The sequence below is a fragment of the Hypanus sabinus genome, chromosome 9 (genome assembly GCF_030144855.1).
Source record: "Hypanus sabinus isolate sHypSab1 chromosome 9, sHypSab1.hap1, whole genome shotgun sequence".
In the NCBI taxonomy this organism is placed as follows: Eukaryota; Metazoa; Chordata; class Chondrichthyes; order Myliobatiformes; family Dasyatidae; genus Hypanus; species Hypanus sabinus.
Genome location: NC_082714.1, coordinates 21,071,412 through 21,084,946, shown reverse-complemented (window position 1 = coordinate 21,084,946; position 13,535 = coordinate 21,071,412). Strand labels below are relative to the sequence as shown.

The following is a 13,535-nucleotide window of genomic DNA, read 5'->3' as shown; positions in this document are numbered from 1 at the left end:
GCTAAAAATGTAAATGGGGACTATGATACATTGAGAGAGCTGATTTTAATGGAGGAATTTAAAAGAAGCATTCCTGTTGAAGTAAGGACCTACTTAAATGAGAAGGATACTGATAAATTGCAGGACTGTGCTAGATTAGCTGATGAGTATGTTTTAATCCATAAGAATAAATTTCCTCAGGGCAGAATTTTTAAGAGGAAAAATAACATGGGGACTTCAGGTAAATCTGAAATTAAATCAGAGGTTAATGAGATAAGAAAGGAAAGCCTGTGAAGGAAAGACAGTTTGGTCTTATTTGTAACTATTGTAAGAAGCCTGGCCATGTAATAGCTAACTGTTTCAAATTGAAAAAGAAAGAGAAGGAAGCAGTTCCAGATGCTTGTGTGCAACATACTGAAGCACCTGTAAAGTTACAGGGTTTGATAAACACAAATGAGGCTTTGTTAGAGTCTGACTAAGTTAAAAAGGGATATGATCATTTTATAACTGAAGGGTTTGTATCCTTGAAAGAAGGATCTACTCTGGTGCCAATAAAAATCCTTAGGGATACTGGTGCTTCTCAATCACTGATGTTAGACAGTGTGTTGAAGTTTAATGAAGAGTCTGATACTGGTGAGGTAAATTACATAAGAGGTGTTGGAAGTGATTTTATGCCTGTACATTTACATAAAGTAAATTTAAAGTCAGGGTTAGTTACAGGATTTGTTAAAGTAGGATTACAGCATAGCTTACCTGTGAAGGGTATTTCTTTATTGTTAGGTAATGACTTGGCAGGTGGACAAGTTTTTCCTGAAGTGCATTTGACAATGAAGTCAGAGGAACCAGAGTTGAATACTAACACTTATTCTTCCCGTGTTGTGACTAGAGCTATGGCTAAAAAGATTGATGCGCTGAATGAGGTTGTTATTCAGGACTGTTCAACTCAGGATTCGAGTTTTGAGGATGTGTCAGAGACTTTCTTATCTTCGTTGTTTGAACAAGATTCTTGGAGTAAGTCTGACTATAAAGATTTATCTTTGTCTCGGAAGGAAACGATAGCAGAGCAGAATAGAGACTCTGAGATTATAAAATTAAGAGAACAAGCTTTACTAGATAGTGAAATTGATAAGGTGCCAGTAGGATATTACTTGGAAAAAGGAGTGTTGATGAGGAAGTGGAGATCGCCTACAATTCCTGCAAGTGAGGATTGGAATGTTGTTTACCAGGTAGTTGTTCCGAAAGTTTATCGAAATGAGATTTTGACTTTAGCTCATAGTGTGCCTTTAGGTGGACATCAAGGGGTAAGGAAAACTGTGGACAAGATTTTAAAACATTTTTACTGGCCTGGTCTAAGAAAAGATGTGGCGATGTTTTGTAAAACGTGCCATACTTGGTCAAATTGTGGGTAAACCAAATCAGGTTACACCAGTAGCTCCATTACAACCTATCCCAGCATTTGGTGAACCATTTTATAAAGTTATTGTAGATTGTGTTGGTCCATTATCAAAGACAAAAACTGGTTATCAGTATTTGTTGACTATCATGTGTACTTCGTCTAGGTTTCCAGAGGCGGTACCACTTAGGAATATAAAAGCTAGAACTGTGACAAAGGCCCTTATAAATTTTTTTACTTATTTTGGATTACCTAAGGAGATACAGACTGATCAAGACAGTAATTTTATGTCTGGATTGTTTCAACAGATAGTTTATAAATTGGGAGCTAAGCAAATCACTTTGTCTGCATACCATCCAGAATATCAGGGTGCCTTGGAGAGGTTTCATTCTACCCTCAAGAGTATGATTAGGACATTTTGTGTGGAAAATGAAGGTGACTGGAATGAGGGTATAAACTTACTTTTATTTGCAGTAAGGAATCTTTAGGTTTTAGTCCATTTGAACTTGGGCATAGAGTTAGAGGACCTTTAGCTTTATTGAAAGAACAGTGGATTAGTAAGGATGTACACACTAATTTGTTGGACTATGTTTTGAAATTTAAGGACAGGTTACATAAAGCTTGTAGCTTAGCTAAGGAAAATTTAAAGTTGGCTCAGGAGAAAATGATGACTTGGTATGATAAAGAAGCTAGGATGAGGATGTTTAAGCCTGGAGATAAGGTGTTGGTTCTTTTCCCAGTGCAGACAAATCCTTTACAAGCTAGATTTCATGATCCTTATGAAATTGTGTCTAAAATCAATGATGTGGATTACGTGATAAAAACTCCAGATCGTAGAAGGTCAACACAACTTTGCCATATAAATATGATAAAACCATATTTTGAGAAACAATCTGATACTGTGACTGTTGTGGTTAGTGAGAGTGAGTTTGATTTAACTAGGAACATGATAGATGATTCATCTGACTTTCATTCTAAATCCAACATTGTTTCTGTTAGGTTACCAAATTCAACCATTCTGGAAAATATTGATGAAAAATTAGCACATTTACAGTTAGAGCAGAAACAACAGATGAAGGAGTTGATTTTTAAATATAAGGAGTTGTTTCCAGATGTTCTGAGAAGGGCTACTATAGCTTCACATGATGTAGATGTTGGAGATGCCAAACCTATTAAACATCCATATAGGATGAACATGGAAAAATGTGAACTTGCTGAGAAAGAAATTGAATATATGTTAGAGAATAATATCATTAGACATTCCAACTTGAATTGGAGTTCGCCATGTGTTGTGGTGCCAAAACCAGATGGTAGTATTAGGTTTTGTACGGATTATAGGAAGGTGAATGCTGTAACGAAAACAGATGCATATCCAATTCCTAGAGTAGATGATTGTGTAGATAAAGTTGGAAAAGCAAAGTTCCTTACAAAGATTGATTTATTGAAAGGGTATCGGTGTGTTCCATTAACGGACAGAGGTAGAGAGATTTCTGCATTTGTAACTCCATCTGGGTTATATGAGTATAATGTTCTTCCATTTGGGATGAAGAATGCCCCAGGTACTTTCCAGAGGATGATTAACTTTGTGATTCAGGGATTGAAAGATACTGATGCTTATATTGATGATTTAGTGACAGGAAATGATACTTGGGAAGCACACATTATTGCGATGGAGAAATTGTTTGAAAGGCTTTCAAAAGCTAACTTAACTATTAATTTAGCTAAGAGTGAATTTGGATATGCCACTGTGACTTACCTTGGTTATGTTGTGGGTCAAGGTAAGGTAGCTCCTGTTCAGTCAAAAGTTCAGGCAATTTTAGAGATTCCCGCTCCAACGGGGAAAAAGACTCTCAGAAGGTTTTTGGGAATGGTAGGATATTATCGGAAATTTTGTAAGAATTTTGCTAATGTTGCCCTTCCATTAACTAACCTTCTGCAGAAGAATGAGAAGTTTGCGTGGACGGTGCCTTGTCAAGAAGCATTTGAAAAATTGAAAACAATGATATGTCAACAACCTGTGCTTAAGGCACCTGACTTTGGAAAACCTTTTTCATTGGCTGTGGATGCTAGTGATGAGGCTGCAGGAGCAGTATTAATGCAAAGGAATGAGGGTGATGAGGTTGATCATCCAGTAGCTTACTTTTCTAAGAAATTTAATAAACATCAAAGAAACTATTCGACAATAGAGAAAGAATTGTTATCTCTTGTTTTAGCTTTGGAATATTTTGAGGTATATGTTGGTATACAAGAACCACTTATTGTTTACACTGATTATAATCCGTTAGTTTTTCTGAGTAAGATGAAAAACAAAAACAGAAGATTATTAAATTGGAGTTTGATGTTACAAGAGTACAATATTATGATAACTCATATTAAAAGTAAAGATAATGTGGTTGCTGATTGTCTATCTCGATGTTGAATGTACACTAATTTTTTTTTATGGAGTGTTTTTTTTACAATTGTAACACTCCTACTGTATCGTGAGTTATAAGCTGTTATATGATGGTATTGTATATTGTGTATGTTATAAAATTTATACCTTTGTTTTTCTTGTAAGCAATTGTTAAAAATTTTTGTTCTTGTCAGACCAAAAATGTTTTTTTGGAGGGAGGTGTTACGTACTCGTGACACATGACAGTGGTGCCCTTGTCACGTGACGGGGGTTGAAGTTATACTGGACTTGAGGTAATGGTCTTGTGATGGTGGAATGACGTCATTTTCCCGCCAGTAGAGATCATGTGACAGGTTTTTTTTACAGGTTAAAAAAGGTAGACCCCACCCTGTGAGGAGGGGCAGTTCGTGGCTGGATTTGCCAGGTTGACTTCATGCCACTGCGTGTTTTAAGTGATGACGCAGTTTAGTTGAAAGATGAAGTTTTATTTAATGCCTAAAGTTCAAGAGGTCATTGCCAGCAGGTTCTTTATGATTCTGCTAGTTCGAGAAATTAGTGGAGAGTGAAGATCAAAGTTCGGAAGTTAAAGATAGAGGAGAATTGCTTTCTACGGTGAAATGGGGGTGACCTTTGTTTGATCCTTATTTGGAAGGATTTCGTTGACTATCTTTGTGTTAATCCCTGGGTTTAACCAGAAAGGATTGAAGGTAGTGGAGAAGGAAAGGTCAGTGCCTTTAAGCCGTTCTGTTTCGTGAATTCTTCGTGGGAAATTCGACGTCGGGGATCGAAGCCAAGCGACGTGAAAGAGAATTTGAATCGTCTTATAAAGTCTCTCCTTTTAAATGGACTGTGAGCATATTGAACTTTTGGCAATACCACTTTAAAGAACTGTTTTTGCAATATCACTTTAAGAACTGTTTGGGCTGCCACACCACAGTTATTTCCGGTTGCGTTAGTGTTTGTTTACTTTTGGGGGGTTTGTTTTCTGTGTTTAATAAACATGTTGTTTGTTATAAGAAACCCTTGCCAAACTCATATATTTATTGTTGCCTGAATACGTAACAATATGTTGGCTGGAGATGCTTAATGGGGCTATTTTGTAAAAACACACCCCATTCCACTCCTTACACAAAATGCATCTTTAGTATAATTTCCTTTACATGGCTTCACTGTGACATGAAATTAAGAAATGTGTAATATACAAATCATTTAAAATACATATTTTCCTATTATCTGCCTTCTGGTAAAACTTTTCTCTATTGCTGTAATCAACATTCCTTTTAATATAAACATAATCTTACCTGTTCTTGAGTCACCAAAGAGTACACGTATAATGGCAGAAAAAGTCTGTTTAATAGATGGTCTGTTAGTACATCATTCAGGAATTCACAGTTAATGATCAGGATATCATTCAGGTAATGCAGGTGGTCCAAATGTTCAGCTACCAGGTCACTCAGTTTCCCTCTATTCCTATGCCTATCACAACAAAAGTTAAAAATTTCTATAAGAATCATATACTTCATTACATGTGTAAACCACAAATTACAACATTGATGGTGTTGTGGACAGTCTTGAGTTACAGGATAATATTGATCAGATGGTAAGATGGGCAAAGCAATTGAATGTGGAATTTAATCCTGATGTGCAATGTGATGTAATTTGGGAGGATTGAATGTACATAAACAGTAGGGCTATTGAGGAACAGAGGGACCTTGTTGGACAAGCACAAGCTCTCTTGAAGGTGGGTGCAAAGATCAATATGGTGGTAAAGGAGTTAAGCCCTCATTAGCACGAACATGGTATGTAAGACTAGGGATGTTACAGTATAACTCTATAAAAGATTGCTTAGGGCTTACGGTTCCAGTTAATGCACTGTAGGAAGGGGGTGTTTCTACCGGACACTGTATAGAGAAGATTTACCTAGTTATCTTGATGGAATACAATGAACATTAGAAGAGACTAGGTAGATTGAGTCTCATTTCCTTGCAGAAAAGAAGGCTGAGAGGAGACATGATTGAGGTACATATACATAATTATGAGGTTAAACAGTCAAAATATATTCCACATAACAAAACTGTCTAAAATTAAAGGTTTAGTGAAAAGTGCAGAATTAAAGGAAAACTGTGGATTTTGTTTTAAACCAAGGGGTTGAATGAAAACTGGAACCCAAACGGGTGGCAGAGACAGAGAAACTTACAGCATTCAAAGTGCATTCAGACTAACACTTCAAATGGAAAAGCATAGAAGCCTATGGACTAAATGCTTATAACCAGGATCAGTATAAATGGGCTGTTTTGTGCCATTTCACCATTTGACCCCATTTGTGACATTTAGCCTTAACTGAAAGTCAAAACCACAACCTATTGAGTTTTAAAATGTTTCCAAGTGAATTTCTTTTGAACATGCATTATCAATAATTCAGTCAGGTTCTATAATTGGCTTTCAAATTGGTACTGACAGTTCAAAAGCAAATTATAAATTAGCCAATCATAGTTACACATCTTACAATACAACATGCTTGTATGTATAAAATATCCACTAGCAGAATCATTCCTAATACAGTTGTCAAAGCATGCAAGAAATGTTTCCATGATTTCTAAGTTTTGATACTTACTCTTCATCTGTTTGCACGCAGTTGTCCAATTCAATCACATGGCTTCCAATGAACCAAACCAAATTGGAGAAATAGGGAACTGCTGTTTTGTCCCTGATGTAGTGCAACATTAACTGGTTATCCACTGTTCACATGAAAAACAGAATATGGCTTTTAGTTAAAGAAAACAAAACGGAAGCTTTACATTTCACATTTTCTAAAACATCCGAGACATTAACTTATATTATGGCTAGTTAACTCTGAATTCATAATTTTAATACATCAAGCTTTCAACATGAAAGCATATTTAAGTGTTGGGATAGTAAAATGCTCCCTGAATAATTACAGTACTTATGGTGTATGTAATTCCACATATATAATTTCCGTAGTAGGCCTTTGATCCAGCGTACCTCATTCAAATATTTACTGAAATACCAGTTTTAAACCAATGTTCTATTTTGTAGAACTTGAAGCTTTTAATTCAATTTTTTAGTTGACTATTGAGTTTTTACTGTATAGATTTATCATACAGATTGTGAAATGGCAAATGTACAGTAAAATGCAGCCAATTGATTTGGCAAATAGCTTTTATTAATCATTTGATTTTTACATCAATGCTAAAGCTTTCAAATAATACAAGATTGATAAAACATGACTGGTATCATAATTGATAATTACAAACTGAAAGATTTTTTGTACGTGGATTTTGAATAAACCAATGCAAACACAAAAGTCACTTGCATTAGGCAACTTTATACTGTATATGAACTTAAAATAAAAGCTTTATCTGCTGGACTCAGAAACATTAACTGTACTTCTTCCTAAAGATGTGTCCTGAGCCACTAAGTACTTCCAGCATTTTCTGCTTTTTAATTTCCAGCATCTGTAGTTTAATTACTGATTTTCATTTGATATTAAAATGTATTCCGTAATAGTCTTGATTTCTAAATTCAGCAAATGTCTACATTTCTGGTCTTACAACAGAGGGAAGTTCATAGATAAAGCAACTGCAGACTGTTGGACTTTGACCACCCAATCAAAACCTAAAATTACATTCTAACGCTTAGGTCTTCCACAAAAACAACCATTTTCCTTTGTACTAAATATGGCACTGGTCAATGATTTCCATGGATATCTATTATACACAGGGACCCTTAATGCCACAGTTAGTCAAATGCTACCTTGACATAGAAGGTACTTATTCTTGCTTCATCTCTGGAATTAATCTATTTTGCTAATGTTTGAGCCAATTGTGCAATGACTTCTCAAGCCAAATGATCCAGACAGAACCCAGATTGAACTTTTAGACCATAAGATATAGGAGCAGAGGTAGGCCATTTGGCCTATCAAGTCTGCTCCTCCATTCAATGATGGACTGATCCAATTCTTCCAGTCATCCCCATTCCCCTGCCTTCACCCCATACCCTTTGATGCCCTGGCTAATCTTGAACCTATCTATCTCTGCCTTAAATACATCCAATGACTTGGTCTCCACAGCTGCTTGATTTACCACACTCTGACTAAAGTAACTTCTCCACATCTCAGTTCTAAAAGGACATCCTTCAATCCTGAAGTCGTGCCCTCTTGTCCTAGAATCCCCTACCATGGGAAATAACTTTGCCATATCTAATCTGTTCAAGCCTTTAAACATTTGGAATGTTTCTATGAGACTCCTCCTCATTCTCCTGAACTCCAGGGAATACAGCCCAGGAGCTGCCAGATGTTTCTCATATGGCAAACCTTTCATTCCTGGAATCACTCTTGTGAATCTTCTCTGAACCCTCTCCAATGTCAGTATATCCTTTCTAAAGTAAGGAGCCCAAAACTGCACACAATACTCCAGGTGGTCTCATGAATGCCTTATAGAGCCTCAATATCACATCCCTGCTCTTATATTCTATACCTCTAGAAATGCATGCCAATATTGCATTCGTCTTCTTTACAACCAACTCAACCTGGAAGCTAACCTTTAGGGTATCTTGCACAAGGACTCCCAAGACCCTTTGCATCTCTGCATTTTGAATTCTTTCACCATCTGCCCATTTACTTCTTCCACCAAAGTGCATGACCATACACTTTCCAACATTGTATTTCATTTGCCACTTCTTTGCCCATTCCCTTAAACTATCTAAGTCTCTCTGCAGGCTCTCTGTTTCCTCAACACTACCCGCTCTTCGACCTATCTTTGTATCATCAGCAAATTTAGCCAGAAATCCATTTAATACTGTAATCCAAATCATTGACAATCATCATAAAAAGCAGTGGTCTCAACACCGACTCCTGTGGAACTCCACTGGTAACCGGTAGAAAAGGATCATTTATGAGCAAACAGCCAATATTACATGTGCAGTGATTAATTTTGCTGAAGGATGGTGGTTGGTGGGATGAAGAAGGACTGCAAGTAGAATTAAAAGATCTGCCAATGCCCCCACTTCTGTGAACAATGAAGGAGGAGCAAGGTATCAAAAGTCTTCTGTGCACGATGGGTTTTTTAGAAAAGAGAGAACATTCACTGTGGCATTAAATGTTAAAACTGCTATATTGATTTTAAATTCTTGATAAATTCTAGTTCAAATCTTCATTAAAAATCTGTTAAATTAAGAAATGGTGTTCCTCAAAGTATACAAGGAAATTTACTCAGAAATTTAAAAAATCTAAACAAATGTTTCTGTCTACACACCACTGATTTGTCAAAAGAGACAATTTTACGAAGCAATAAATCAAGGTTTTAAACACAATTTGGAAACACAAGAACCACCTATCCTCACTGCTTTTCTATCAGTTGGGTCAGTCAGTAGTTATCTGGAGAGATTTTTCTAGCAGTAAATAGATCCCAATATGATTAGCAAGTTGTAAATCCTATTAAAATGCTTCTATTGTTGCCCATGAGATGCAACTGTCAAATTACTTTTAATGTTTGTGAAAAACTGTTGATATTCAAAAAAATGTTGATACTATTGAAAAAGCTGCCTTTAATTTATTAAAAAATAACATTTAGACGAATAACACAGAAAATCAAACTAAGTTAGTTAATTTTTTTAAAACTTTAACTAAGTTGAAACCATCAAAGCCATCCCTCTCCCTTTCGATAACAGTTAATCCTGTAACAAGTCTAACCTGCTACAGATTTACAAGGCAGATTGTTCAGCATAACTTCCGGAAAGTACAGGAGATAGAGGCAGTACTCCAGGAGGAGTCAAACTTCATAGCATGGACCTCGTAGAAAATTGGGATTCTAAAAATTTACAAAGAGAAAGATGGATCTGCCAGCATTTTTCAGGAAAATCAGAGCAGATGAATGTTTGAACAAGTAAAATTAAACACAATCCCATCTTAAAAAGTGGAAATGTACTTTCTGGTGAAAGTGGTCATGAAGATCATTACAAACACGGGAAAATCTGCAGATGCTGGTAATCCAAGCAACACACACAAAATGCTGGAGGAACTCAACAGGACAGGCAACACCTATGGAAAAGAATAAATAGTCAATGTTTCAGCCGAGACTCATCAGGACTGGAGAAAAAAAAATGATGATCATTAGTTTTATTTGAGATTTAAAGCTGTGTAAGGGGCAAACTCTATATAACCATGCGTAGTCATTAAACACATTTAAGACCCAAGAGAAAACTTACGAAGAACCCACATTTTCACCCTTCAAATTAGGCATATTCAGAATTAATTTTTAAATCGGAAATTACAACTCCAATCAGACACAGTTCTTTTTTTATTGCAACAATATTCATGAAATGCTCAGAGGTCCAAGTCACAAATATCTTTCTGATAAAAAGTGGTTGTTCTTCTCTGAAAAATCTAATTGCTAAGAGCACATGTACTTCAGTCTCTAATAAAAATCCATGAGCTAATTTCTCTACAGGTCTCCACTACCCAGTTCATTTATCATGTATATATTTCAGTATATTAGTTTAGATCATACAAGGCACATAAAAACTTGGGCAAGGATTCTTGTGACGTACATAACAGATAACAAATCTTTAAAAGATAAAAACGTTAGATCAACTTACATGACACTGGGATGTAGTATATTGGGAGCATCATTGAAAGAAGGACAAAAACAGAACAATTAATAGAACAAGAACTTGGGAAAACATGGTATCCTCCAGAAGACAAAGAGCCTGGCTGTAATATGAAGTACACAGAACTAAAACACATAGCAGGTTAGTAAGAGTTTTAAAACAACAGAGCAGCATAAATACACCAGTAACAGTTTCCACAAGGAATGCCTTGGACAGCCCTCAATAAAATCAGTAATATCTGTAATCATCCCAAGACTCAAAACTTTGCATCAATACAAATCACAAAAGCAATAATAAATTTTATCAATTTTTGCTAGAAGTGTAGCCTCTCTATATGGGACGTACTGTATTTAAACTGGATCTACAGGTCAACTTTTGCCATTCATTCCCTTTGTTTCATAACAAGGGAAACACAGTAAGATTGAGAATGAGCCAAAGGCTCTGCTTTTTCAGTAGGGGGAGAAAAAAAACCCTCCTTCCACTTCAACCAGATAACAGATATCTTTTGTCTATTGCTATAGAATGAAATTTACTAAAAGAAAATTATTACTTTAAAGTGATAACATGGTTCCATAACACAAAGTCTGAATGCAAAAAAATTTGGCTAGTGTTCTTGTTTAAACATTAAAATCCCTCCAAGTAACTTGTGTTTACTTCAAACTGCTATAGCAGAAGTCACTAACACAAGTTGACTATGTACAGAAAATACAAGGCTCTGAAACGTTGGCAGATTTTCCTATCTATTGAATAGTGGATATGATTAATACTCCGACTTATACAGTGTTCCAGAGTATTAATAAATTTTCCTGTGAACCAGATAGGTAAAACAGGAGCACACTCAACTTCACTTGTTACTCATGATACCAAACCATCAGGATTTCCAAATAGATAGCAGATTATCAGAATTTTACTCCACTTCTTTGTATACAAATTTCAAAACACAGCACTGAGCAGAGTTTTTATATAACAAAATAAGATTTTATGGCTCATTGTTTGGTGACATAATTTTGTTACAGATCCGCTATAAGGAAGTTCTCCAGATAAAAGTACCTTCCGCATTTCACTGGGGCAAACAACTGAGAGCAGAATATGAACTATCTGACACATCTGATAAATTACATTCTTCAAAATTTGGATTTGCTACTTCAACAGTCCCATTCCACTATAGGATCTGAAGCATATTAAAGTTCTCAATAAGGATCTAAATGTTGTTCTAATGAGCAGACAGTTTATACTAGGGTTAAAGAACTATAAAACAGGTGAGGTCTTATAGGAGTAAAAAAGATAATGGAAGGTATGTGGGAAATGAGAGGGAAAATAATTTAGAAGGCAAAGACAAAGCACAAAATGGCACATGCAGGCAAGATCAAGGAAAATCACGAAGTATTTTACAAAGATAAAAAGGGCAAGAGGGCAAAAGAGAGAAGCACATTAGGAACCAAGGTGGCAGGAAGGAAAAATGTGAGTCCAAAATTAATATTTCTCGTCTACTTTCATATGGAGAAGGACGTGTGTGGGAGAATTTAGAAAAGGAAACGATAGAATTTTAGTCGATATTACTAATGAAAATTATTCTAGCAGGCCTAAACGGTGGATAAACCTCCAAGGCATGATGCGAAGTATTCTAGAAAATAAGAAGAAAATAAGACCTCAGGCAGAAATTTTCCAACCTTCATTGTCTGCAGGTTCCATTTGTAAGGAGTCAGAAGATGTGATGTTATTTTAAAGGCAAAAAAAAAAGCCAAGTAATTGCAGCTTAATGTGTCTAACATCAGTGGCAGGGAAAGCAGGAATAGGATTAATATTCAGTTAAAGAAGCAGGGATTAATCATGGACTAAACAGCATGTCTTCATTAAGAGCCAAGTCCAGTATTTTGAAAAAGTGACTAATTATGCAGTCGATGCAATCTACTTGGACTTCAAGACTTCTGACAAGAACTCCATGTCAGAGGCTGGTCCTAAAGCCAAGTGTCTATGAAATTTGGATCAATTTAGATCTGAAATTGGTTTGGAACTCTGTAACCACTGGTGCAACACAGAGTTCAATATTGGGACTCTTGTCGTTTGACATATACATCATAAAACAGTTAAACATTTTGATGAGCATTTGAAACATACAGTAGCTTACAAGGTTATAGGCCATGTACTGGGAAATGAAATACATGGCTGCTTGCTGGACAACACAGATACGGTGAGCCAAAGGACATTGACTCTATGACACTAAAATTTTTACAATTATATTATTAACTTCCTCTACAAAGAAAATAATTTTCCATTCTTGAATAGGAAACCACTTAGTTTACTAATGAGATACAACTCGAAAGTATTCAAAAATGTTTGAAGCCAACATCTTAGTGCTAAAATCATTCCTCAAATTATAAAACATATGCGATTTAACACATTTGCAATCAAAGCCTCGCAAGCATTCACTAGTGATGTCAGGTAAATATTATAACAACACCAGGCTGCACTCACCTTTATACACATTAAGGGTGATTGTTCTTACAGCAATTCTGACCATGCTCTCTGGGTGGTTGAAAAATTTAATTGCCTCCGTGTACAGGGCAAAGTCATTTGTGTGCTAGAGTTATGAGACAATAAGAGTTCAGCCAGCAATTGAATATGGTATGAACTACAAACAAATGAGCATTGATAAAATTATTGTAAGTTTTCTATTTCCAAGCCATTTTAACTGCTCAATGCATTAGATGTAAAAGCAATAATAATCTTCAAATGTATTGAGTGTCCATGAATAAAAGGAGTCAAAAAAAAGAGCAAATTTAGAAAGTACCAACACTCCAATATGTAAAGTAATAACGTCACCACCTAACAGGGGCTACAGGGCTGTCGTGGAAGCTCAGCAACTGCAAAAATTCCATACACAATATATATTTTTAGATATTAAGTAAATCAATGGATATAAAGGTTACCATAGAAAATGCTACACAGGTAAAATCTTATTGAAAAGGAGATCTGGTGGCCAAATTGTAGGTACAGCACAACTTATATTCCTTATATAAAAATGAGCTTAAATGTTTTCACAGGAAATACAAAAAAAAATCAATTAAAATCTTTAAGCATGATAAATTTCATTTTAAAACAAAACCTACAAATTAATCACAGTTTCAGCAGGCAGCAAACGTT

General features: G+C 35.7%; 1 protein-coding gene across 6 annotated transcripts in view; it reads right to left on the bottom strand.

Moving 5' to 3' along the window:
• Positions 1-13,535, bottom strand: part of clec16a (C-type lectin domain containing 16A) — a 241,706-nt gene that overhangs the window by 187,485 nt on the left and 40,686 nt on the right. For 4 of the 6 annotated variants that reach the window (XM_059979201.1, XM_059979202.1, XM_059979199.1 and 1 more), the window contains exons 5-7: positions 12,867-12,972; positions 6,379-6,502; positions 5,066-5,240 (exon numbers count right to left, since the gene is read on the bottom strand). In XM_059979201.1, coding sequence (XP_059835184.1) covers positions 5,066-5,240; positions 6,379-6,502; positions 12,867-12,972 — 405 coding nt within the window. Of the gene's footprint in view, positions 1-5,065; positions 5,241-6,378; positions 6,503-10,379; positions 11,294-12,866; positions 12,973-13,535 lie in introns of those variants that run through there. The other 2 variants (XM_059979205.1, XM_059979203.1) reach the window with 2 other exon arrangements.